This window comes from Panthera tigris, chromosome B4 (assembly GCF_018350195.1).
Source record: "Panthera tigris isolate Pti1 chromosome B4, P.tigris_Pti1_mat1.1, whole genome shotgun sequence".
Taxonomy (NCBI): Eukaryota; Metazoa; Chordata; class Mammalia; order Carnivora; family Felidae; genus Panthera; species Panthera tigris.
Genome location: NC_056666.1, coordinates 701,323 through 728,272, shown reverse-complemented (window position 1 = coordinate 728,272; position 26,950 = coordinate 701,323). Strand labels below are relative to the sequence as shown.

Sequence of the window (26,950 nt, the reverse complement as noted above, 5' to 3'; positions counted from 1 at the left end):
AAAGAAAAGGGCCGAGGGCCATGTCACAGGACCATCGTGGCCAGGGCGTGGGGAAATACAGGAGCCGGGGGTCTGAGGACGGCCGGGTCCCCCTGACCATGTGCCACCGGGTCACAGCCTGGTGGCGCTGATGTGGGAAGTGGGGGCTGGGCCACGCCGTCGCTCCTCTTTCCCTCAGGTGGGGAAGTGGAGCCCAGTCTGGGACGCTGATCACCCCAAGGGCACGGGCTGGCAGGTTCTGGATCCAGAATTAGGAACTTGGCATCTAGCGCCTAGTCCACGGCCGCACTGTCATTACACCCTCACCCCCAAGGATCCACAGAAAATCGTTCAGCTAAGACCCAGAACACTTCAGTGTTAACTGCACGTTAGGCCCGGGCTCCAGCAGGCATTTTTGTCTCAAGCCGGGAGGAGGCGGAGGCGGGGCTGGGCCGGTGCGCGCGCCCCGCGCCCCCGAGCGCGCCCCCGGAGCGCGCGCTGCGCCGGCCCGTCCGGCCCGACCCACCTCCCGCGCGCGGCCTCGCGCTCATCCCCGCGCCCCCGCCTCATCCCCCGGTGCGCGCCCCCGGCCGAAAGCTCACCACCCCCCACCCCTGCCGCCCGCGGACGCGGCCCCGCCAGCCCCTCCCTAGCCCCCGCGCGCGTCCTCGTCCTCGTTCTCGGTCCCCGGTTCCCCATCCCCGCCCGCCCGGCCCCCGCCCGGCCCCCCGAGCGCGCCCCTACCCCCACAATCGTTCCCCATCACCGTCTTCTGCCAGGCCCCCCCCACCGAGGGCGCTCCCCCCCCCATTCCCGGGCGCCCCCCACCACTCTTTCCCCATCTCCACCCCCGCGCGCCCCCGGCCCGGTCCCCGTGCGACCCCCGCCCCGGCCCCCCCGAGCGCCTTTCCCCCTTTCCCGGGCGCCCCCCTTCGTTCCCCATCTTCGCCCCCGCGGCCCCCCTTTCGCGGACGCCCCCCCACACTCATTCCCTATTCCCGCTCCCGCGCGCCCTCCGCCCAGCTCCCCCCGAGCGCTCCCCCTCGCCGTTCCTGGGCGACCCCCACACTCATTCCCCATCTCCGCCCCCGCGCGCCCCCCCCCCCGCACCGGTCCCCGAGCGCGCCCCCCCCCCACTCGTTCCCTATCCCCGCCCCCGCGCGCCCCCCGCCCAGCCCCCCGAGCGACCCCCCCCCTTCTCGTTCCTGGGCGACCCCCACACTCGTTCCCCATCGTCACCCCCGCGCGCCCCCGCCCGGACCCCGAGCGTCCCTCCCTCCACCCCTCCCCCCACCCCCGCGCCCCCCGCCCGGGCCGCATTCCCCGCGCGCCCCGGGCCCCCGCCCCGCCCCCGAGCGCGCCCCCGCCGCCAGCGCGCCCCGGAGCAGCGGCGGGTCCGGGGGCGCGCTCGGGGGGCCGGGCGGGGGCGCGGGCGCGAGGCCGCGTGGCGGGGCCGCGCCGAGGAGGCGCCGGGGGAGGAGCGCTCGCTGCGCCGCGCCCGGCCTGCCGCTCGGTGCGGGTCCGCGGGGCGCGAGGAGCGGCCAGACCGCGGCCTGCGAACAAAGGGAGGCGGCCGGGGCGGGGGCGCCGCGAGCATGGCGGACCGCGGCCTGGAGGGTACGGCGCTGCCGCTGGAGGTGCGGGCGCGGCTGGCCGAGCTGGAGCTCGAGCTGTCGGAAGGTAACAGGCCCGGCCGGGCCGCGCGGGCGCGGGGGCGCGGGGGGGGGGGCCGGGGCGCGGGGGGGAGGACGGGGCGGCGGGCGGCGGGCGGGGGGGAGCGGGCGGGGGGCGCCGGGCGGGGGTGCGCGCGGCCCTGTTCCCGCCCCGGGCCCGGGTCCCCTGCGCTGCGGGTGCCTGCGGGTGTCCGCGCTGCGGCGGGGCCTGGGGCGGGGACGGGGGGCGCGGGGCGCGGGGGGCGGGGGGGGGGGCTGAGCCGTGTGGGGGGGGAACCTGGGCCGCGGGTCGCCCGCCTGGCGGGGAGCCGTGTCCTTGGTGCGCGTCCGTGCGCTCGCCCCGCGGCCGGCGCTGGGGACACGTCCGCGTCGCGCGGCCTGGGGTGCCGGCCGGCCTGGTTCTAACGCGAAACTTGGCGTTGCACTTGGGGGCTGGAGGCGGCGCGGGGCGCGCACTATTGTTCCGTGTGTCGTGCTGGGCAGGGCGGGGGCCGCGGCCGGCCCCCCCCCCCCCACAACCCCCCCGCAGCAGCTCTGCTGTCGCGCGCTCATCTCGCACATCCACACTGGTGACAGATTTGCTACAGGGACCGCACGGAGTGTTAGATGCGGCTTCTCATCTGCTCTTAGTGGCGGGGTCATGTGCTCAACTGTCATAAGTTTAGGTCGCGTTTTGCGGCCTCTCAAGAAAGGAACCACCAAAGTTCCGAAATGTGAAGTGTTTAATATGTATTTCGTGTCCCCGGCTCGCCCTGCAGAGGCCACCCCATGATGTGGGGTGGGGACAGGCCGGCCGGCTTTGAATTTACATTTGGGGCCCTTCGGCCTGGTGAACTTTTGTGTGTGTGAGTGTGTGCGCGCGTGTGTAACGGTTCTGTTAGGGCGGGGAGCCAGAACGCACGTTCACTCGTGCCAATTTTCATCGGCAGGGAGGAGCTAATGTTGACTTTATGTTTTCCTTTTTAACACGTTCAGGGCAAGGGAGGGATTGGCGTGGGGGCTGTGGTGTCGTGTTAACTGCCTTTTCAGGGTTACAGGCACTGGACGCCTTTCTATTTTTCTGTTTCAAACTTGGGGTTCTGCAGGGCACTGTAATGTTCTGTAATGTGAAGCAGCCCCGTGGGAGGAGAGGAGGCTGTTTCCTGGACTGTGTGTGCTCAGCAGACACTATTCTGGCTGCTGGAAGGCGAGAGGGCTTTGCTAGTGCCTCCCAGGACCCCAAGGCAGGGCACACGAGGAGCAGCCTGCTGAGAACAATATTTAGACTCAAACTGGTGGATAAAGTGTGCGGTGTGGGCAGATTGCTTGAACGGATGGAGTCTCCACTGGAAAGTATTTGCCCAAGTTCTGCGATTTTGTCAGTGTTTAGATGGGGTTCGCCCCACTTTGAGGCACCCCCCCCCCCCCGGCCCTAGTCATGTTGGCCCCGCTCAGTATTCCTTATGGGACCCTGACATTCGTGCTTTACCCCCACACGCTTTTGCTGTGTCTGCGTTCCCCTGACATTTTGTGTCGGTACCCCATCTGTGTTAGCAAAGTGGGAAGCCGTCTGAGCTCCACAGGATTGCTCCACCTCCCCCGTCAGCCTGGACATCAGCTTGCGTTTGCTCCTCGAGTCTGGGACAGTGCTGAGGACCTGTGTCCTGGCCCCGTGCTGCACGGGGCTGTGGCTTAGGCACCCGAACCTGGGGGCACGCTTACCTGTTAGATGACACTCACCTGTCACCAGCCATCACTCTTGTTCCCGCTGACCAGAGGGTGGCAAAAACACTTTAGACCAAGGGTTGCTCAGTCTGATTCTCCGTGAACACCTTCTGTCTGTACAGGTTTTTCAAAGGGGCTTCGTCAACTTCCCATTGGGTGTCAGGGCGGAGAGAGGGGTATGTGTCTGCATATGGGAAGTACATTATTGTCTTTCTGTGTAAGCCTTGTGAGACTTGGCCTGAACACTGAAGAATGAAACAAGAGGGTTGGCGCACTGACCTGTCCAGCCCTACCCCCTCTGCCCTGGCTCGTTAGCCGTGTCGTGTTTGACTTGCTTTGTTCATGCTGAACTGGTGGAGTCTTCTTTGGAATTTCGGGTCTTGTAACCACATAGAGTAGTTGTTCCTGGCTTAAATTGGTGAATCAACTTGTTTTTCAGTATTGCATCAGAGAAGCCAAAGATTGGAAGGGTCAGAAATCTGTCTTTTTACATCGTGGAACTTAAAACTCCCTCAGCACATCCGCTTGCAAAGTGAAATGTTCAAACAACTCTGATCACATTTAACCCTCGGTCATGATTCATGTGGAGAGAATTCTGTGAGTTAGTCTTCATCATTTTATTGTAATATCAGAAAATATTATGGAAACACGTGCAATCTCCAGTGCTCGGTTCCTGCTGAGGAGGGTGGAAAACAATGTGTATATAGATTGAAGAAACACGTTCCTGTATGGCCTGCCAGCCCCTAATGGGAGTCTCGGTGTGGACTTCTCTGTACCGGTGCAGTATGGGTTTGTGCTGTCTGCTGGGCGTTGTTACGGATGCTGGTGCTGTGTTGTTTTCTAGGGTCACTGTTAAAGGGTTGCAGATTGACTTCTCAAGCTTCAGAACTCCGATTTTTCCGTCCTGCTCTGCTGGTTGCCTCCTTTTTTCTTTCCGCTGTGTGTGACTACCCTGTGCCTCCCTCGCTGGGGAAAGCCTCTCACTGTAGACCGGCATCGTCAGCAAAGTGCAGGAGTTTTCTGTGGGGAGATGTGGCAGGCGGCCCCTCCTCGGGGCACTGACAGCCTCCGGTCCACATGTCTGGGTAGAGTCGTGGGTGTGGGCCGTGTCCGTCTGCTCAAACACGGGCCTGCAGGGGAGATGCCGGTGAGCTGGCTGGCTGCAGGGCACCAGGTGGGGTGACCGGCCGAGGCTCCTCTCCCCTCAATCATTTCCTCTTCCCTCCCCTTCGCGACATCTCACCTTTTGGAATGGTGCGTTTTTCCTATTTGGCTTTAAGAAGGCCCCCAAATAATTTCATTTTGGCTTAAGGAAAAACTTTAAATGGAAACACCAAGAAAAGTAGAGAAGAAACGGAAAACTTAAAAAAGACTCAGGTCTTAAAAAAATTTTCAGTTGTTGATCGAAATGTAGCGATACGTTTGTGTGTTCCCTGATGGTTGTGTCCCGGTCTGTGTGTACCCTGCGCTTGCCACAGATGGAGGCCTTCTCTCCCCCAGGACTGGCTGAATTCTTATTTTGGTAGAACTTAGGGAAACCACCTCCCGATACAGCCTGTGAAAATTGGTTGGTGTTTGTAGAAGAGCAGGTTTTAAGAAATCCACGTTCTACATTTTGTGGTTGTTGTTACTTTGCTCACTTCCTAATTTTTGCTTGTGGGGTTACTCAGTTCATGCTCTGCTTTGCTAATTAATACACCAAATTACTTTACCTGTTAGGATCTGGAGCAGAGTCTGGTGGGACACTTTCTTAGTGAGTGGCTGCCTAAGGAGGCAAGTGAAAGGTAATCTAACGTCGGTTCTTTGTGTCGGTCAAGGGGCCAATGACTTTTTTTTTTTTTTTTAAGTAATTGCGGGCGAGCAGTTCATATGCACATTCCTGTCACCAAAGAATAAAATCTGAAAGGGATGGCCAGTCGGAATGTTTGTTGACTTTCAGTGTGGCATTTTCGGGGCCGTTGGGCACAAGATAAGAGAGGCACTTAGCTCTGGAACTCGAGTCCTACCCCTGTGTTCTCGGAGGCCCCGCTCTACAGACTTCAGGGCTCTGCCCTGGCTGACACCTTAGGACCACCCTCCAAAGCTGTGAGGCCCGGCCATCTCTAATGCGACCCACACTTTGTGTACGTTACCCTCATTGAAAGGATATAGTTGACTCTTCGGAACAAGTGTGTGGAAAAACGGTTTTCCTTCAGGCGCTCATTGATAATTTGTTGTCATTGGAGGAGAGGAAGGGAGGGGTCCCCAGAGTGGGGAAATGACAGCTGTGAGGCCACGTGGACCCCACCCTGAATCAGACCTCAAATTTGGTAACAGAGTTTGTTTACTTTGTTACATCTGCCTCAAAGTTGTCAAATAGCCGTAAGTATTGTGGTGAATGAAATGGAATGCTTGGCATGATAGACCCACAATATTGTTACCTGTATTTAAAAAAAATATTTACAAAATGGCAGCGTTGATACGTGTGGGATTTGAAATGTGTGGATTTCAATTATAAGAGTTCTTCAGAGTTAGGAAAATAGTTAAATTTGAATGTTCTTTTCTCGGTGAATAAATGTAGATGTCACATTTAGCCCGGAAGCTGGAAGAGTAAACACGCACACATTAAAGGCATAGACCTGTAAAATTGTTCCGAGTGCTCGTAACATGTTTGCAGCGCTGTACTTACGCCTAGATCTGAGCTTTATGAGGTCAAAGCGGTAACAATGACTCTATTTTGTTGTATACTGGGCCCACTGGTTTTATACTCTTGTTATGGTTCGGAGGCTACAAGCTGTTGGATGTTATGAGTCACTCTCTGCCTCTTCCTCATCCCAGCCGTTTTCACATGGGTTGTCGCTTTTTTTAGAGCTGGTTTTTTTTTTTTTTTTTTTTTTTTAAGCAGTGATTTATGGGATGAGTTGTATTCTTCTGGATGGTAAAGAGAATGTGTTGAATAATCTTCGTTTTGATGGCCTATATCTATAGGCTGACTCACTAGTTCAAATCCTATATTATTAAGCCCATTTCCAGTCCTTGTCATAATCGCTCAAGCATGCTGAAGAAGAATCAAATTCTTGGCTGCAGGTACTTGACTTGGTTTTGCGTATCGCTGTTGACCCTGGGAGCGGGGGACGTTTGATCTGTTGTAACATGCGCCTTGGGCGCCGCGGTGGATTTCTGGACGCTTTACAGGGTTGGCGCTCCCCTGATGCTTCGCTCTCTCCTTCTCCACCTCTGCTGTCAAGGTCTCCAACTTGAGTTTTTTGTGATTTTCTTTCCTTCCTTCTCTTTCTTTCTCTCTATTCTTCCTTCTTTTGTGTTATTTCTTTTCTTTCTTTCTCTTTCCTTCTTTTCTTTTCTTTCTTTCTTTCTTTCTTTCTTTCTTTCTTTCTTTCTTTCCCTCCCTCCCTTTCTTCCTTCCTTCCTTCCTTCCTTCCTTCCTTCCTTCCTTCCTTCCTTCCTTCTTGCCATTCAGAGATGACCTATTGTTACCAGTGCTCTGTTCTTTTCTGCTAAGAGGGTCAAAAACTTGTCATGTCTCAAAAGAAAAGAAGTAATTGCTTCCTTTTGCTGGTGATGATAATAAATAGCGCTCTCAAAGAGGAGACTCTGGGAACCCCAGCTGGTGTGGGGTAAGAAAGTAGGAGTCAGCATGCCGGAGACACCAGTGTTTGTCCTCCAAACACACGTAAAGTGCACTCCTTTCTTCTGGACCCAATTGGGGTTTTTAATGTTAATAATCCCTCGAGACAAAGTGGGGAAGCGCTAAGGTCCTGAGTTGTAAAAGATAACACGGCAGCAAGCAGTCCCCTCGGGGGAGGAGGCTGCTAGTCAGTGCTGTTGCTGTTGAAAATCCTGGAGAGTAAAATGGGCTCTCTGTGCTGTGTGCTTTGCAAATCGAGAGCGTTCCTTACTGAAGGGCTTTGTCCAGTGGGTATTAAAAATCAGAAAAAAAAAAAAAAAAAAGACCAAACTATCCAAGATAAAGAGAAGTGAAGGGATTCTGTGATTGATACCAGGTTAGAAGTATGTCTTTTTCTTCTGGGCTGATGGTTGTAAGTTGGGTGTTTGCTGATTGGGTTGGAAATCTGTGTCCTAATGAAAAGATTGGAGCCCACGGGCCAGATCCAATCTAGTTCTGTCAGCTCCAGAGAGAGGATTCCTCACATACTTATTCACAATTGTGAACAGCTAATTTTTTTAACTCAATTATCTGGTTAGTCAAGTCATTTAATAATTTAATAACACATTTAATAACTTTTAAGCTATTTAAAAATTACGTGTAAGCTTCAGATCCACCTGGCTCAGGGCTGAGTGTCTGGTTTGGGAGGAAGGCGTTCACAGCTATGGCTCCTGCTCTGGGGACGTGGTCCTGTGCCGAGGAACACCTGGTTCCAAGAGCGCAGGAAGGGTTCTGCTTGTGTTGTGACCAGACCTCACACGGGTGGGGCTTGCCCTGTGCCAGGAGTGCATGGGACAAATGAAAGCCTGCAGAGGGGGAGGCCAACATGTCCCAGAGTTTCTTTAGCGAGCACACTTTTGTCCCCTGATGTGGGAGGTCTGATCGTGCTCTCATTCTGACCCGGAGCCACGTACCCTGACTCCGGCACTCTCGAGAAACACAGGAGCATCTATTTTGAATCCTGTGTTATCCCCTGTTCCCCCTCTTCGCCAAGCTGAAATTCCCTTCTCGATAAAGAGGAAGTTGGCACGGATTCACCCTGATGGTCTTTCTGAGGAAGTATCAAGAGATACTTCTTGGGAAAAATAGACTTTGTAGGCTGCTCTACCTGAAATGAAAACGGAAATGTAAACTGTATTGTTATTAATTAACCTTCTGGGGAGATTCCGAAGCTGCTTCATGAATAAGTTAACACAGATAGAGATTACTTCTTAAAAAAATTTTTTTAATGTTTATTGATTTTTGACAGAGAGAAACAGAGCATGAGCAGGGGAGGGGCAGAGAGAGAGGGAGACACAGGATCTGAAGCAGGCTGCAGGCTCTGAGCCATCAGCACAGAGCCCGATGCGGGGCTCGAACTCACAGACTGCGAGATCGTGACCTGAGCCAAAGCCGGATGCTCAACCGACTGAGCCACCCAGGCGCCCCTAGAGATTACCTCTTGTGTTGCAGACAGAGCATGGCCAGTCACTTCGGTGTGACAGTTACCTGTATGCTGACAAAATGTAGCTTACAAATCCTCAGGTAAGGATGTCAAGTATATTTAAGAGCAGTTGCAAAGCCTGCTCTTGTCAGAGGAAAGGAACAGATGAAATATTTTAGTTGGCCACGTGCTTTAGAAAGGACAGGTTTGCTAAGGAGCCATCAGCTGGAGGGGGCTGGATTTTAGTAGAGTGGGAATTCAGAGCACAAAATTCCATTTTTAACTTATGGATGACCTTCTTCTATGCTTCCTGAATCTCTTTGGATGTTTTCCTAAATCCTATTTGTAGGGCTTTGTGGGAGGATCTTGAGGTGTGTCTGTTGAGAAGACCTCTTCCTGATCTCCGTCCAGGTGGAGAGGATGTGTGGGCCCATCCTGGGTGAGCTGGCTCGTCTCCCTAGCCTCAGTTTCCTCAGCTGTCAGGGGGAGCACCTGACCCTACCTCCGGGGTGGTATCGAGGCTCAGTGAGGTGATGACGTGTTATCTGCTTGGTAAACATCCGGGTCTGCTTTCTGTCCCAGGTGTGTCCACTGGGCTAGAGCACCTGGTGCTTGTTGGCCCTGGCCGCCGTGAGTGAGTTTATCCAGGTGGACTGAGGTTAGAGTGACTTCTGAGCAGCCTTGTGAGAACAGAAGTGGAAGGAGGGTGTGGGAGGGCACACTTCTTAACTGATGTTACCTGAGCACTTGCTGTGAACCAATAGTGTCAGAGCCTAATGCCCCCCCCCTTTTAAAAAAATTTTTTTTAACGTTTTATTTATTTTTGAGACAGAGAGAGACAGAGCATGAACGGCGCAGGGACAGAGAGAGAGGGAGACACAGAATCGGAAACAGGCTCCAGGCTCTGAGCCATCAGCCCAGAGCCCGACGCGGGGCTCAAACTCATGGACCGCGAGATCGTGACCTGAGCTGAAGTCGGACGCTTTAACCGACTGAGCCACCCAGGCACCCCAATGCCCCTCCCCCCCCCTTTTTAAAGACAAAACTTCTTCCTTCCTGATGGGCTCTTTGGTCAGTACACCTTTAAGCCTATTTTTTGGGGGGGAAGTAGGAGAGGCACATCCTATTTAGGTTCTGGTCCAGGTGTTCCTGGGAAGCACGTCCTACTTACGTTCTGGCCCAGGTGTTCCTGGGAAGCACGTCCTACTTATGTTCTGGCCCGGGTGTTCCTGGGAAGCACGTCCCACATAAGTTCTAGTCCCACCGCGTCTCTGCACTGCGTTGGGCTTCCAGTTGGAGTTATTCCCAAAGCTTCCTGGAGGAGTGGCCTGGATCTGCCCCCTGATGACGAGGCTCAGAGCCCCACTGGCTGTGACTTTGGGACTCTTTCTTCTGGACACGCGTGTTCGTCAGCCTTCAGCATGTGGGGAGGTGCTGGGCTGAACGTCCCTTCTCATGCCCTGTGTCTGGTGATTCGTGAGTACAGATATCGTTTGACAAGCCCCACAGGTGAGACTCTGTGGGCCTCGGGTCGTTCTGAGAGGCCAGGCCCCTCCCAAGATTCAGAGCTTGGCATTGGGGATGGGCAGGGTTGCTGTGGGGATGGCCCTGTGCCCCGCTTGCTGAACGCCCGAGGGCTTCACCCTGTGTGATGACATCTGTGACGTTTTGGGGCTTTGGCCTGCACACTTGCCTTGCCAGTCACATGGATTGAGCACTGTTTCGGTTTGTGTGTCGGCTCTCATGAGCATCGTTTACTTTTCCTGTTTTCATAAGCTGCTTTTAAAATAAAAACTAGGGGTAGGGTTTTTAGGCAGCTCCCCCACCCCGGTACCACGTGGACTTAATGCTGTCTCAAAGTTGTGGCTTCAATTATATACAATGACTATTTAAAAGTAACATGAAACAAGGTACAGATGGGCTTTGTGCTAGATTAAGTGAGCGTGACCAGGCTTCAAAACAATTCTTGTATTCCAACATAGTGGATGTTAAGAGCTGGTGAGATTTAGTAACATAAAGCAGTCTTTAAGGCACTCCTTAAGCAAGGGCATGATTAAATTTAAGTCGTTAAAATACACACCTTTAAAATTCAGGAAATAGCCTACCAGCTTTCCAGGACTGAAACTTTGTTACTAATGTGCGTTGTACTGTCCCTCCACGGCCACAAGTTACTGCGGTGGTGTGATACCATGTCAGGAAATTCGGTAAAAATAAGGTTTTGCGGGTGGATTGCGAGTTCATTTCGCTTTTTAGCACAGGTGACTCTAGGCCTCCTTTGATGGCCACGCTTTCCCCGTGGACCACAGCAGGACGCAGTCACACGAGCACTCGCCCTTGGGGCTGTTTTGCTGTTGATATCAGCGTGCAGACTTTGAGACGTTTCTCTCTCACTTGTACACAAATATGAAAAGTAGAATTTGCTTTTCTTTTTTCATATGTAGATGTGAGCAGTTATTATTTAGATCCCCGATGAGGAAGGGATTTATGACAGTTGGTAATTTAGAATTCTTCCCTTGTATTAGGAAGATCTGGCCCTGGACCCAGGCAGGAAGTAGCCTTGACTTTGTTTGATGACTTTGTTTAGTGTTTGGCACAAATAGGATTCTGGGTGAGGTCTGCCCTTGATGGAAAGCGTGTGAGCGAAAGGGGCGCTCTGACGGTGTTCTGTTCTGCGTCCCGTGCTTCAAGAGGGCAAGGCCTTGGGAAAGGAATGTGCAGGGCGGATTGCGCGGGTGGGCGCGTTCCGTGGCCGTTGGGCAGGTGACCGGCCGCTGGTTGGGAGTGCTGTCACCGGAGACGGGTGGCTCACAAGGTAGTGTGGGCCGCACAGCACTGGGAACGCTAACGTTCCTGGAAACCGGGGTGCGAAGTCAACTTCGTAATTCCTTGGTGCCTTGGAGGCTTTGTATTGATGGGTTTGAGTCCTTTTAAAACAGTTTCTGAGGGGATGACCTCCTCTTTGAACAGACGAGGAGACTAGATTGCTCATGTTTAGAAGCTCATTAGTAGCGTCTTCCTGACGGTTCTCGGTATCCTCGACTGTGGGTCTGCCTTTCCCGTGAACCACGCCTGGGGATCCGGCCTTTGATCTGGGCTCCGATAGAGGAGCTCTGTGGCGCCCGCGGGTGCTCTGGGGCGGGGGGCCCGGCGGTGGCCGTCCCTCCTGAAGCCTCGAGCCGGGGAGGACGCTCACGTCCTTGCCCTGCTTGGCGGTGATGGGGCGGGTTCACTCCGGACATCGTCTTAGCGGGCTGCCTCCCCGACTCGGCGTTTAAAATTGAATCTGCCGCCCAGGGGCGGATACAAGGGTGTCCGTTACACGACCCTGCACGTTTTCTGTGTGTTCGCAACTCCCCTCTCGTGGCAGGTGGACAGAAAACGCAGCCCCTCTGCAGAGGCTAACCTTTCTGTTCTGCATCCGTTAGAACCAGGAGGCTGCGTGTGTGATTTTTGTCAGAAATCTTCATTGTTTTGGTCAAGAGACCATGCTGTTAATTCTTGGTCCCGTGTCTGGGAAGAGTCTTCTAAGTGAGGATCCAGGAGTAGTGTCTTCAGCGTCTCTACAAGGAAAGGGTGACCTCTCAGCTTCCCCGTTACCAACCAGGAGGGCGTCGATTGTGTTTAAGCCGCCAGCAGTCGCTCAGGAGGCGATCGGTTTCTAGCTTCAGGTAGAGAACTCTCACTCCGAGTGCCCCTTCTGATCCCCAGCTCTTGCGGGGCTGAGGGCCACACCTACCGAGCCGTGCTTCTCTCTGGTCCCCAGAGAATTGGAGTCTTGTCAGTAGGAACGGGTGGTGCACGGTTTGGACGGTGAAATCTGACGTTGCAGACGGAGCTCGGTTTGGACGCGGGCAGTCCCTCCATCCGCGCCCACCGGTTGCCCTCTGTGCGCTAGGCCCCGCTCTAGGCGCCACTTTCTCAGCACTCCTGACCCGAGTTACACGTGCCTCCTGAGAAGCCACCCTGCTCGGGAGCTTGCTCGAAGCCAGGTGGCGGGGGGTTAGGTCCGCGTCAGCCTGCTTTGCCCTTCAAGCCCTTCCTGACCCTGGTTTTCACTCCCGCCTCCCTGACCCCAGGCCCACCCTCATGGAGAACGTTAACCAGGTCCAAAGTAGCAAATACGATTTTTTAAAAGATGACAGGTTTCATGGTATCCATGGTTTTTAAGACCTATTTACTCCCATAGAACCTGAATATTTCTTCCACCTGATGTAACCATTGCCAGCTGGTACAGTTCTTCGAAGGATATTTTAGGAATGTAGCCTCAAACATCCTTTATTTTCATAACTATAATCTGCTTAATAAAGTCGTCAGGATGTGGCTTTCTTTTGTTCTCCTATTTTTAGTTTGGGATCCTTGAGAGGAAGCTATTTAGTGGTTACTCATAATTGTGAAGATAATCTAGTGATTAGAGAATCTTGTTAGGGCAAATCTTTTTTTAATTGAAGTATGGTTGACATACAATGCTATATGAGTTTCGGGTGCACAGTACAACATAATGATTTGACAATTCTATGCATTATGAAATGCTCACCATGATAAGTGTAGTCTCCTCTGTCGCCAGAGTTATTACGGTATTGACTGTAGTCTCTGTTGGCTTCTCCTCCCTGCAAAGACTTGTTTTATAGCTAGAAGTGTGTACTCCACCCCCCCCCCCCCCCCCCCACTGACAACACCCAGTTCTTTACTATGTCTCCATTTTGTTCATTTGTTTTTTTAGATTCCACTCATAAGTGAAATCGGGACATGGGCGCCTGGGTGGCTCAGTTGGTTAAGCGTCTGACTTTGGCTCAGGTCATTATCTTGCGGTTTGCGAGTAGGAGCCCTGTGTTGGGCTCTGTGCTGACCACTCAGAGCCTGGAGCTGCCTCGGAATCTTGTGTCTCCCTCTCTCTGTCCCTCCTTGGCCCATGCTCGCTCACTCTCTGTCAAAGAACAAGTAAACATTAAAAAATTAAAAAATCAGGACAAAGCTTCCAGCTTCCTTTGCTGTATATAAGTAAGTCTTAATCCAGGTAAATGTTGGCAGGAATAACCGTGTTTAAAACAGGTAAGATTTTTGTGTGAAAATGTGTGGCTATCCTGGGGATACTGTCTCAAGAAATTTTCTAAAACATCCAGCTTTGTTTTCACTAGTTACACCCTCCCCTATTCCCTGATTATTCCTGTTTGCATCAGAATTTTGAATGTATGTATCTAAGCTGGTGCTTAAACAGTGTGCCTATACAGGCATGTAGGCCTTTTCCTAGAATGTGGGCCATTTGAGTATTTTTGGACAGTACAACTTCCCATTTCCTTGGTTAGACTACATGTAGCTCTTCATTAATAAAGATAAATGTTCTGGTATCAGAGACCCTTGACGACTTCTCTTGTTAAATAAATGCCAGTGCCAAGGTGGTTTTCTGTGCTGTGTGTTTAGAGATATCTCTTTCTCCCCCCCCCCATATATATACATACATACACATACATATATGTATATATATATATAATTTTAATGTGTGTTTTTGAGAGAGAATGCAAGTGGGTTAGGGGCAGAGAGAGAGGGAGACACAGAATCCAAAGCAGGCTCCAGGCTCTGAGCTGTCAGCACAGAACCTGATGCGGGGCTCGAACTCATGAGACGTGAGATCGTGACCTGAGCCAAAGTCGGACGCTGAACCGACTGAGCCCCCCAGGCTCCCCATGTGCTGTGTGTTTACCATAGACTTGTCTTGTGAGAGTGCCACTACTGTTAGAAGTCCCGTGACTTGTTGGGACAGGACATGGAGCATTCATTCTGTCTTTGGGTCATTTGTGCATAGCTGGGTTGCACCTGTTCTGTAAGCCAGGAAAGCTGCTCTGCTTTGGACTCACGAGGGCCGTGGTTATCAGAACGAAGGGAAACAAGATCATTTTCTAGTTTATCTTAAATCTGAAATTGCCCCCGAGCTGCAGAATAACCCAATCTTAAAGAAAGATACGATTTGACTTTTAGTAGATTATACTAATTTGGTTAGTCTGGCTGAGTCATTATTCTGCATTGTGAATTGACTTTCTCTTTCGATTTATCCTTCTAATGGAGTGGTTCCAGATCACCTGTAGGCTCAGAATTAAGTGTGAATGTTGCTACTTGTAATTTAGACTAACTTGGTCTCTGAGATAACCAGAGGCCTGTATTTAATTTCCATTTATGCCTTTGTTGTAAACCCTAAGTTCAGTCCTCTCTTCCTCCTCCCTTCTGTCTTCTTTCTGACCCATAGCTGTCATATATGGGGGGGGGGGGTGTGGGTGGGGAGGGGTCCAGACTGTCTGAATCCTTGACAACCTTTGGAAAGGACCTGTTTTGAGCAAGACACCTTCAACAAACTTCCAGTTGTCTAGGCATCGCCAGTTTTGTTGGCCTCTGGAAAATCGTAATGCTCTTCCCAGGCTTTTGGCTGACCTTTCGTGGCTGTGCCAATGCTTCCCCACATGGGGCCATGTGTACGGAGGCTCTGCAAGCCTGTTGGAGCACCGGCTGTATGCAGAAAAACTAAATAGTTCTATAATTAAGAAACCATACATTGCTATAGCGGGGGCACAGGGGTGCAAGTACACCTGGCTCTGGGGGTCCCCAACACCCCAGGTTTTGGCCCCTTGCCGCTGACAGAATCCAAAGGCAGAGAAGTGAGTAGTGGTGAGATAGGAAAGGAATTTATTTCAGCGAGGCCAGCGTCAGGAAGACCGAGGACTAGTGTTTCAAAGATGGTCTCCACTCTTGAAAACTGAGAACAAACTGAGGGTTGATGGGGGGGTGGGAGGAAGGGGAGGGTGGGTGATGGGTATTGAGGAGGGCACCTGCTGGGATGAGCACTGGGTGTTGTATGGAAACCAATTGGACAATAAACTTCATATATTGAAAGAAAAAAAAAAAAGAAATTTGGCATAGAGGGGAAAAAAAAAAAAAAAAGATGGTCTCCAAAGTGCCAGAAATCCTTCCAAGTTCATGGCGGGGGGGAGGGGGGGTGCAAAGGAGGGTGGGCACCTGCTGATGGTAGTGAACACTAGATCAATCCCTGTCTTGGGGTCTATCAGGGGAGGGGTCTGCTGGCTCCAGGTGGCCCTAGTGCCTCAAGGGGTAGTGTCTGTTCCCTCAGGAGATGCTCTGCCCTCAGGGTCCCCTGTCTGAGCCCAGAGACCAGCTGGGAAGTCAGGTCTGCATGGAGGCAGCGGGGGGCCTGTTTCCCTGCCGTAAGTCCCCTCCCCTGGCTCGGAGCAGGATCGTATTTTGTTCCTGTGGGTGACCGTGAGGGTCCTGGCCTCGGTTTAGTGCCTTGTGCTGAAGTGGGTATAAAATGGAAGATTGGCACATGCTCCGTGAGCTACAGGGACCAGAGGTGCTCTAATCTGGTGTCGGCTGGGATGTTGGACGACCTTTCTGTCCTACCTTGTGGGGTTTCTGTGGTTCCTAAGGGAGGTATAGTGATAACTGTGAAGATTGGGGTCGGGGGAGTTCGCCCTGGGACATGTGTACTGTTTAACACCAGCTCGAGTGGACTTTTCGGCGGAGCACGCCCGGCCCCACCCTGGGGGAAGGGCGCGTGTGCACCTGCAAACCTCCATCCTGTGAGGCCAGTTACACCTGATTCCAGACTCAGCTGGAGGCTTCCTTTGCTGCCCGAGTGCTTCTGAATTGTCCTCCTTTTCTTAAGCATTCATTCAGTTGACTGTGTGAGCGTCTGCACCGGATACTGAGGGAGCGGTGAGAGCCGTTCCTATAACCCGGCAGGACCCGGAACCTAAGCCTGTCGATGGGGCAGAGAGCCTAGTGGGACCCACCACCAGCCAGTGCAGGGTTAGGTGAGGATTGAGCCCTCCAGGGAGTGGAAGAAGGCGCTCCTGGGGCCCGGGGTGCTGGCTGTGGCTGCACTCTGTCCCCGGGGCTGCTGGGTTCCGCCTTCTCCTGCTCCCCTGGCTGGCCGTCTTCAGGCTGAGGCGGGGGGCTTCTTGGGCCAGGGGTCCTGGGCACTGAGCCTAATGAGAGGTGGCATCTGGGGCTTTCCTGGTTTTCAAGAGCACGCGTGAGTGGTTGGGGGCCCTGCTTGTGTGTTCTCTCCACGTAAGTCCTAGCTGGCGAGCTGACTGTACAAGGCTCAATGTGTACTTTTCAGCAGGATGACTTTTGAGTAGAAAGCTACACCGAAGCATGAGGCCACGTCTGTGGAGATGACCTTATCCGACCTTCCTACTTTGTATGCAAGTTTACGGAAGTGCAGGGACTTGGGACCGGCCTCCTTCCAGCCCAGCCCAGCCCAGATTGCTTCCTTCCAGGTGCTGGACTCGAGCAGGGGTGAATCATTAACAGCAGAGCCGCCAGCTCCTGAGGCTGTGGGCGTGCGTGGTGCACGGACTGTGTGTGCGGAATGTGTGCAGAGGGGAGTCTGTGCTGTGTTTCGGGTTCCTGTGGACGCTGGGCCCTCCCCACCTGGGGGGCAGCGGGGTGGGGTGACTCCTGTGCCCTGGCTGCTCCCTCCTCCGGCCATCCGGCTGGTGCCGTCCTCCCTCCGCCCTGTAGCACCACCCTCGCTTTGGTGGAGAGGCTCGGTGTTCTCCCCGGCTGCTCCCTCGTCCCCATGGCCGGGTGGTCCCTGGTCACTGGGGAGCCACCGAGTGGTTTCTGTGTAGGGAGGTGCTGTGTCTAACCTCAGGGACCCCCTGGGTTCTCCGTGTGGCCAGCCTGTCCCCTCCCACCCTGGTCCCTGGCTGTGGTCTGGAGCAGCGGAGGCTCTGTTACTGTGCGCAAGACTGAGCTAAGCCCTCAATCGTCTGGGCTGTGAAGGAGAGACTGTTTTGTAAGATCAGAGGTTGTCTGCCTCCTTGTTAGCATGTGAATGTTTGTTTTAGGTTCTGCTTTTCCTAGGTCAGGAGGAGAGCCCTGCGTGGGGCTGCTGTCGCCGTTCTGTCAGGTGCAGATGGGGAGTCTGCAGGCTGGTCCTGCAGCTCTGAGGTGGCCACGGTGTCATGTGTGACTGACGACCCAGCTGTGGCTGAGGACTTGCAGGGTCGGTGCTGGCCCTGACAGCTGAGGCATTACTCTCCGTAACATTTGACACGTAGACATTTTTAAGTCTGTAAAACGGAAAAGGGCAGTAAGTGGCCTAGACCTCTCTCCTTTGCAGGTCTGCGAGGACGGTTGAAGAGTGTCAGGGAAGCTTCCCGGTGAGCCCTGACCTGCCATCCACTCCCCACTTGTCCTGCCTCTCCAGGCCTGTCCTGGCCTCTCTGCCCGGAGGGCCCCAGTTTTCCTCTGCTGTGGTCTTGGCCAACTGCTGGAGGACTGCTGTACCTTGCTGGGGTCTTGGTCTTTCTAAAGTGTATTTGTCAGCAGAGACTAGTAAAAATGGACTCTAGTGCAAACACTTGTTATGTGTTTCACAACACCAAACCTGTGACCCTGTTCTTGGTAAGAAATTTCCTCGTGGCAGAATACGATGTACGTTGTAATCCCACTTCTATAAGCAATCTGTAAACTGTTCCTGGTGGTCCTGTTAGGATACTAGTGGTGAGAGCATTTTTCCCTTGCCTCTTGCACATTTCCATATGTATTTAAAAATTTTTTTTCACTGTTTGTTTTTGAAAGCGAGACGGAGAGCTGAGAGCAAGTGGGGGAGGGACAGAGAGGGAGGGAGACACAGAATCCGAAGCAGGCTCCAGGCTCTGAGCCGTCAGCACAGAGCCTGATGTGGGGCTCGAACCCATGAATCGTGAGATCATGACCCAAGCCCAAGTCAGACGCTTAAAGGACTGAGCCACCCAGGCGCCCCTTTCCACAGGTATTTTTAACCAAAGTACTTCTGTATTCCAGTAGAGTGAAAGTTATGATTAATGTCATTAAATCTTTTGACACGGTGCTGAAAAGGTTGATAATAAAAAGCACAACAATAGTTGGTCCTTACAAATTAGCATTTTTGTTCAAACAAATTTTTCCTTGTCTTCCCTGCTGCCAGAGGAAGGTGCTGTGGCCGCAGACGTTCTGGGGACTTCCGCTCTTTTTTGGCCTCTGGAGGTGTGATGGCTCTGATCATGCACCTCAACGAAGGCACTGTCACCTGGCCCGTGAGCCGTGTCCACACCCAGCTGGCAGTCTGATGGCCAGCGGTCCGTGGGACACTCCTGCAGCCACCTGCAGAAAGCCAGGCCAGTGGGAACTGCCATTGCGGTTGAAACTTTGAACAGGTGCAGGCAAATACTTGGGCCAGCACGTTGGCCTGAGCTCTGCTTTATTACCTGTCTGTTCTGCGGTGCGGAAACCTGGCCATTTGTTGCAATCACTTGGGAAACTGGCCCAGGGGCGGGGCCGGGGTGTGGCTCCGTGAGGGTTTCCAGCGCAGCTGGCCAGCCTTTGGGAGCCAGTGGCTTCTCCCCCTTGAAGATAATCCTCTGTCTTCCTGTAAGTGTATCCTGCCAAGGAGGCAGGTGTTTTGACCGGTGGGCTTGGCTGTGCCAGCCTTTGGGGGAAGGTAATGGTGTCCTCTGCTGTGTTTTCAATTTTCCTGGTAGGTACTAAGGGAAAGGCTGTTCGTAGAAGACCACTTGGAAGAGAATGGGTTTTCAGGCGTCTGTTGGGTGAAACTTTCTTCAAATAAACGCACCCCTGCCCCAGCGGCGGAGGAAGGACACGAGCGGTTCCTGTGCTGTGACAGCTGTGTGTCATGTGCACAACAGTGACCCCTGCCCTTTTCCACCACACTTACCCCCAGGGTCAAGGGTCAAGCACCGGGGGAGCAGGAAGGTGAAGGCCCGCACCCTCTGCAGACCTTCTGTGGGTGACCTCCACCTGATGACTTCCCTGGGTCAGCAGGTTCTGTTCAGGGGTTCGTGGGTCCCAAGTAAGATTGGTGGGGTGGCTTGGCATTCAAGCCCTTAGAGGAGCCTAGCTGCTGTTTTCACTTTCCTCTGGGGCACCTTTTTGCTGCGATTGGTTGCCTTTGTGGGAAACAGTGTGAGGCCCTTGCTCAGGGAGGGTTCCCTCGTGGGAAGGACCCAGCCCTGTCCTAGGTTCTGCAGCATTTCGTATGGGCGCGTGGGCAGGAGCAAGGCTCCCTCAACTTGCGCCTTGTCACAGGTGTTTGAAAAGGTAGAATCTACCAGACTTCTGTTAAAGAAAACTCGATCTTTTGAACAGTTCTGAGTGTTCCTGTTTTGGAAAGCTAACTTCTATCCTGCTGTGCTTAGAGTTTATTTAGTGTTTCTTAGGTGAATTTTCCCCATTCTCCCAACTAGATATCCTTACTGGACTTCTAGGATTAAAAGTCTTTAAATTGTGGAGGGGTGCCTGGGTGGCTCAGTTGGTTGAGCGTCCGACTTCAGCTCAGGTCACGACCTCACGGTTCATGAGTTCCAGCCCTGTCTCAGGCTCTGTGCTGACAGCTCGGAGCCTGCTTCGGATTCTGTGTCTCCCTCTCTCTCTGCCCCTCCCCTGCTCATGCTCTGTCTCTCACTCTCTCGAAAATAATAAACATTAAAAAAAATCATTTGTAATCTCAAAACTGCAAAATTTTTATTTCTACAATACCGTTTTATTTTTCCATAGCGTTTTAAAGTTAATTCGGAAGATTAACGATGATAAAACAATGTTTTGCTGGCTAGTTTACAACGTAGTTTCAGATGTATCATTTTATTGGATAATCCCTTAACCACAGGAAACAAGTAGTGTTAAGAAAGAAAACATAGGGTTAAAGGTTAAATGTCCAGGCCTCATGGGTGGGAAAGGTGGCTTGGGACCCACATCCAGGACTGCCAGCTGGATGATTTCTAGTGAGGAAGTCACAGAATTTCAGTGCATCTCCCCAAACCACGGTTTTCTCCCACCCGGAGCAAAATGTAATTGCTAGGTCCTTCTATTGAATCTCATAAAGGCTTGTCTCCTGCAAAGCACCCCACTTTGCAAAAAAGAACTTTACATATTATGATGCATCTGAGTTGAACTATGTTGAAAACAAAATGTTGATCCTTTCTATTTTGGATAGAAATCCTTGTCCGGTAGAAGGATGGAAAATCCTTTCTCCCACTCTGGAGGTTGCCTTTTCAATTCCCTGATGCTTTCCTTTGCTGTGCAGAAGCTCTTATAAGTTTATTCCCAACTGTTTAATTTTGCTTTTGCTTTTGTTGCCGTTGATATTGGTGTCTTATCCACGAAATCGTTGCCAAGGCCAATGTCCAGGATCTTTTTCTCTGTATTACTTGTAGGGGTCTCACCGTTTCAGGTCTTCTGGTTTTGTGAGGGGCACAAGGGAAGGGTCATCCAGTTTCCTCCTCCTGTGTATGATTCTCCAGTATACCCCGATAGTACTTACTGAACACACCCTCCTTTCTCCATTGTATGTGTACAACTCCATAGCAATAAGCAAATAAGCCAGTTAAAAAAAAAACGGGCAAAGGACCTGAATAGACATTTTTCCAAAGACGACCTACAGAAGGCGAACAGGTCCATGAAAAGACGCCCAACATCCCTCCTCATCAGGGAAATGCAAATCGAAACCACAGTGTGATATTATCTCACACCTGTTAGAATGGCTTTTATCAACAAGTGTGGGCAAGGATGTGAGGAAGAGGGATCCCTCGTGCCCTGTTGTGGAAACGCAGATTGGTTTGGGACCCTGTATGGGGAGGGTAGCCAGGCCTCCTGTTAGCCTGTACTTCTCCATCTGCCCAGGCCTAAATTTGTGTGCATCTTTATTTCACAGAAATGGCAGCCTTTTGATGCATGGATCTTGAAGTGTTTGCACAGCTCTGCTGGCACATGGGCTAGATGCTTCTCCATCGGTGTCTCCGCGGGCACTCTGACCTTCCAGCTGCCCAGGATGCAGGGTTATGGGGGTTTCTGCTATGCTTTGTGAAGAAAATTCTAGGGAGGGAGGTTCTGAGATCTCTTTACATGCTTGGACCCACCCCAAACAGCTTTTAGTCAGGGGAGCTATTCTCCCTCCTCTTCTCGCTCTCTGTTCGGGGGTGCGGGGTGAAGAACACCATCCCCCGTGTAGCGGCCTCGACTATGTGCCTTTGGCCTTGGTTGTCCCAAACCAGCTCTAGCCTGTCCAGCCTGCCTTCTGTGCTGTTCTGTTCATCAGTTTGGTTGCTTTCTTTCACTGTGTGTGAAAATTCTACCCTTTCTTGAAACTGCGATTCAAAAGCTGGATGTCGAATTACAAGAGAGACCCAGCCCCTCCTGTGTTCGGTGAGGAAGCTACCCCAAGTCCCTCTCCGCCCGGACCATGCTGGCCTCCTGGAGAGGACCAGTCCATTCATGTCGGTGCCGACAGGGCCGGGATCCCGTGACGTCTTTCCTGGACAGTAGGAACCCTTCTGTCTGATGTTTTGTGAGCTGAAGAGGTCTGAATGATGAATCTTGGAGATGGTACGTAGATACCTTACCTCCAAAGCCTGGACATGACTTTCTTGCCTAAACCATGCCTGTGGCCGTGCCCTCTCATGTCACAGTTTAGAGTCCCAGGTTTTAATAATGTATTTCCCCTAACGTTTTACTGTGGTTTTCTCCATACCTAATTTGAAGGCACTTTCTTTTTTTTTTTTTTAATTAAAAAAATAAATTTTCCTATATCTAGTTTTTGCCAAACATCCTACTTTTCATTGGATTAGTTTCTCCTCATGGGGTTGTAGTTTATCAGTTGAGTAATCTAACAGGACGACTGGCGCAAACAGCTTTAGGACCAGACCTGTTTCCCTGTCACTGTGCGGGTCTGCTGGCGCCCAGGTGGCGGAGGTGAGCCCTCTGTGGCGGCTGGGGGACGCCAGCTGCCCAACAGGGTGGGCTCTTCATGCCCCTGGTCCTCGCCTCTTGCTTCTCGGCATTTCATGGCAAGGTCCCGAAGTTCTCAGAAAGGCGTTTGCTTTAAGAAGGCATGTTCACCTACACTTAAAGGTATGAAGTGCTTGTTTGGGGCACGGGGCCACCACCCCTGTGGGGCGATAACCTCTGTATCGACAAAACTGAGGCCAGAACACAGGAGTCCTCAGCTGTCAGGTGATTGGGGCACCACGAGGGGTTTGGAGGTGTTCCCAGGAGAGGAGCCGGGCTGTGCTTCGGGTGGAGAGTGGGCTGGGGGGCCATGTCCTGGTGCGGTATCAGCATCACTGCTGATCAAGGCCCGAGCTGGCTGGGGGAAGAGGAGGGAGCGTGGGGGTGGGGAAGCAAACGAAGGAGCCTTAACGATGAGTCTGGGGGGAGAAGGGAGGCGTGGGCTGGGTGGTGGCGGTTTCCAGGCCGCTGGTGGTGGTTGCGGGAAACGAGAGAATCGGAGAGGTGAGCTCGTTTTGGACATGACCTTGAAATGCTTCTGGACGCCATGTGAGCTGGGAGTTTGAAGACAGGGAGCTGTGCTTGGAGAGAGCACACGGGCTGGAGTGGGTAGAGGACCAGGGTGGACAAGGGCCCACACGTGGAGGCAAGGAGGCCAGAGTCCGTGGAGGGAGGAAAAAGCCCTGTGTGAGGGGGAGGGACCTGGACGGTGTAGCTCATCAAGGCCCAGAGGAAGGAGGTTTTCCAGAAGACAATTTGAAGCGTGGCTGAGAACCAGGAGGGCAGGGACTCGTTTGTGCCTGAGCAGAGCAGCTGGGTGGGGGCCGGGGGTGACCACCCGTCCAGAGGGTGTCCATTCCCTTGGGGAGGTGCCGTGGGGGAAGACGCTAGTGCGGGTCGGGGCTGAGCCGGTGAGGCAGGAGAGGAGAGGCCACGATCCGTGGAAGAAGGGGAGCTGGTGGAGCCGGGCCCCACATGGACACGGTCTTATCCCACGTGTGTCTGAACTGGGTGCTTCTGCAGGCTCACAAACCGGGCAGAGGGGAGGTTCCAGAAGGGCCTCCAGGTGGGGGTTGGACCACGTGCGCGGATTCTGGCATTGCGCCGATGCTAAACTCCGAGCGGGCCCCGTTGGGGTCTGCGGGCAGCCTCCGCCAGCGTGATCTGGGAGTGCGTGCAGCCGGCTGGCCACCGCCCTGCCGTTTGGAAGGGGCACCTGCCGCTGGGAATAGTGGGGGTTTAGTGTGAATGTGTAATTCCTGCATTTCTGGAGCCTCATCTCACCTACGTGGTGGATGAGTGGGGAGGTGCCCTTGTGGCACGGAGCTGACAGCGTCCGCGGGGACCAAGGCACCTCTTGCTCTCGGGTCCCGCCTGCAGTTACTTCCTGCCTTTCTTCAGTCCTGTGTGTCTGTCCTAACAGATGGGTTAGCAGTCAGGGCTGTGACGCAGGCCTCGGCCCCTCGCTCAGGGCTCTGAGAGGCAAACAGAAGGCAGAAGATGCGGGGAGGGGACCCTCGAGCCCCTGGGGGGTGAGGGGAGGGGGGGACACACAAAACTTTTATAGTGCAGGTGGGAGGTCCTTCTAGAAAAGAGAGTCTTGGCATTTCCACTAAAGTATTTAACTATTGTGACTGTGATCATCGTTGTTCTATGGGGGTGAGCGTAGCTGAAGGGAAAAAAAAAAGGTTTTTGAAGAGCTTTAGGATATAACTCTGTTCTTCTAATTCCAGGGTTTTGCCTGAAATGCCACTTTTATTTTTGGTTAGGTTTTTTTTTTTTTTTTTTTTTTTTTTTTTTTTTTTTAGCACTTGTGCTACAATGTTCCAAATGCTGTATTTTTGTGATCTGTTAGCTGTGAAGATGTTTAAAATTAGATTCCTAGAAATCAGGTTATGGGAGCTCTTGGCCATGCTGCACAGGTCATGATGTTTGGAGCACCTGGTACTGAAGTCTGTACTCGCTGCCCCTCGTGTTGGTAGGACAGCTGAGTCGTGATGCTGTGAGGGCGCGGTTTTCTCCGTGAGCCCAAGACGGCCGTGTGGCCTTCGAACGCTCTCTCCTAGGCACTCTGGTGTCCGGTCCCTCATAAAGCAGGTGCAGGTCTTAAAATTTACCGCCCTGCGGGGGCGTGGCATGCGTGTGTCTCCGTCTTTCTTCACTGCTGCTCCGTGAATGAGTAACACAGGACACAGTCGTCGTTTTGTGCCCACGACGCCGGGCTGGGCCGCACGCTGGTCCCCATCACGTCTGGGCATCTCTGACTTGAGAGGGACCCAGGGCTCCTGACTTGGAGTTTTGTGTGTTTCCGGAGAACGTTCCTCTGTCCCTGGCTCCTCCTGCTGTGGTATTAGTTCTGAAGGCTGTTTCTTTGCCTTTGGTTTTGACAACTATGATTTGGTTTCTGAGATGATGAAAGGGCATGGAAAGAAAGAGCAGGAAGGGAAGGAATTATCTCATGATTTTAGTCAGGAGGAAATCACTCAGACAGAAAAAACATTGTAAGTGGGTCAGATCCCAGGAAGTACTATTGAATAAGTGACCCCATATTGCACAGCCCTGCTTCGCAGAAGTGCTGTTCCCCGGGGAACGGGGAGAATGAATACATTCAGTCTGGGGTCAAAACACACGTCTTTGCGGACTCTGACTAATCAGCAGAGTCTGCTCGATTCAAGTTTGAGAGACCGTGGAGAAGACGGTGTTGGCCTGGCCTCGTTACCTGAGAGCGAGCCAGGTGCAGTAAAGTGGGCTCGTTAATTTCTAGAAGACCCTCGGGGAGGATGCGACGCTTCTAATGCTCGGCCCTCCTCTGAGTGTGCGCGACTGCGTGCGTGTGCGCATCTTTGTGTGACTGTGTGAGCATGTGGTGTGTGTGATGTTGTTTTTGTCTCCATGACTTAATTCTCTTACAACTGGAACTTTGTACCTTTTAATTCCCTTTATCTATCTTGCCCATCCCCCACCTACCTCCCCTGAGGCAACCACCAGTTTATTCTCTGTAACAATGTTATCTTTTTAAGATTATGTATGAGTCGAATCACATGGCATTTGTCTTTCTCTGACTTCTTTCACTTAGCACTGTGCTCTCTAGCTCTCCGTTGTCACAGATGGCAAGACTTCATTCTATTTATGGCTGAGTAATATTCCATTGTAATTATAAGCCACGTTTTCCTTATCCACTTGTCTACTGATGGACACTTGGGCTGCTTCCATATCTCGGCTATTGTCAGTAATGCTGCAGTGCACATCAGGGTGCACGTATCCCTTTGAATTAATGTTTTCTTTCTCTTTGGGTAAATGGCAGTGCAATTGCTGGGTTGTAGGGTAGTTCTGTTTTTAACCTTCTGAGGAACCTCCGTCCTCTTTTCCAGAGCGGCTGCACCAGTTTGCATTCCCACCAACAGTGCACGAGGGTTCCCCTTTCTCCTCATCCTCTCCAACATTTGTTATTTCTTGTGTTTGTGATTTTAGCCATTCTGATGGGCGTGAGGTGGTATCTCATAGTGGGTTTGATGTGCATTCCCCTGATAATGAGTGATGTCGAGCTTCTTTTCATGTCTCTATCGGCCATCTGAATGTTGTCTTTGGAAAAATGTTCAGGTCCTATGGCCCATCTTTTAATCAGATTTGGGTGTGTGTGTGTGTGTTGTAGGAGGTCTTTATATATTTTGCATGTTAACCCCTTATCAAATACAGCATTTGCAAATATCTTCTCACATTCTGTAGGTTGTCTTTTTTTGTTGGTTTCCTTTGCTGTGCAAAAACTTAAAACAAAATTTTTTGTTTATTTTTAAGAGAGACTGAGCATGAGAGGGGGAGGGGCAGAAAAAGAGAGAGGGAGACACAGAATCTGAAGCAGGCTTCAGGCTCTGAGCTGTCAGCACAGAGCCCACTACCGGCCTGGAACCCATGGAACTGTGGGATCATGACCTGAGCCGAAGCCGGATGCTTAGCCAAGTGAGCCACCCAGGCGCCCCCTGCTTTTGGTATTTTGATAGGGAGTGTATTACATGTGTAGATTGCTTTGAGTAGTATGGACATTTTTTATTTAAAATTTTTTAACATTTATTCATTTTTGAAAGACAGAGTGTGAGTGGGGGAGGGGCAGAGAGAGAGGGAGACACAAAATCCATGGCAGGCTCCAGGCTCTTGTCAGCCCAGAGCCCAACACGGGGCTCGAACTCACAGACTGTGAGATATCATGACCTGAGCCGAAGTCAGACACTTAACCCACTGAGTCACTCAGGCGCCCCGAGTAGTATGGACATTTTAATAACATTTGTTATTCCAATCGATGAGCATGAAATATCTTCCCAGGTTGTGTTTTCAATTTTTTTCATCAAGGTTTCCTAGTTTTCAGAGTGTAGGTCTTACACCTCCTTGGTTATGTTTATTCCTAGGTATCTTACTGTTTTTGGTGCTGTTGTAAAAGGGGTTGTTTTAATTTCTCTTTCTGTTATTTTTAGTGTGTAGAAATGAAACAGATATCTGTATATTAGTTTTGTATCCTGCAACTTTATGGAATTCATTTACCAATTCTAGTTTTTTGGTGGAGTTTAGGGTTTTCTACATAGACTGTCATGTCGTCTGCAAATAGTCAAAGTCTTACTTCCTCCTTGCTGGTTTGGATGCCTTTGATTTCTTGCTCTTGTCTGATTGCCGTGGCCAGGACTTGCAGCACTGTGTTACGTAGTAATGTGAGAGTGTGCATCGCTGCCTTGTTCCTGACTG

General features: G+C 52.2%; 1 protein-coding gene and 1 long non-coding RNA gene across 2 annotated transcripts in view; both read left to right on the top strand.

Moving 5' to 3' along the window:
* The first annotated feature begins 1,504 nt into the window (after nt 1-1,504).
* The window catches only part of DIP2C (disco interacting protein 2 homolog C), a 412,351-nt gene continuing 386,905 nt past the window's right edge, over nt 1,505-26,950 (top strand). Inside the window, 1 exon segment of the mRNA XM_042990907.1 lies at nt 1,505-1,659. Coding sequence (XP_042846841.1) covers nt 1,575-1,659 — 85 coding nt within the window. The 5' untranslated portion in view covers nt 1,505-1,574.
* LOC122240188 overlaps nt 11,201-26,950 on the top strand; it is a 169,943-nt gene continuing 154,193 nt past the window's right edge. Inside the window, exon 1 of the long non-coding RNA XR_006219549.1 lies at nt 11,201-11,255. This is a non-coding gene — a long non-coding RNA (uncharacterized LOC122240188). The remainder of the gene's footprint in view (nt 11,256-26,950) is intronic.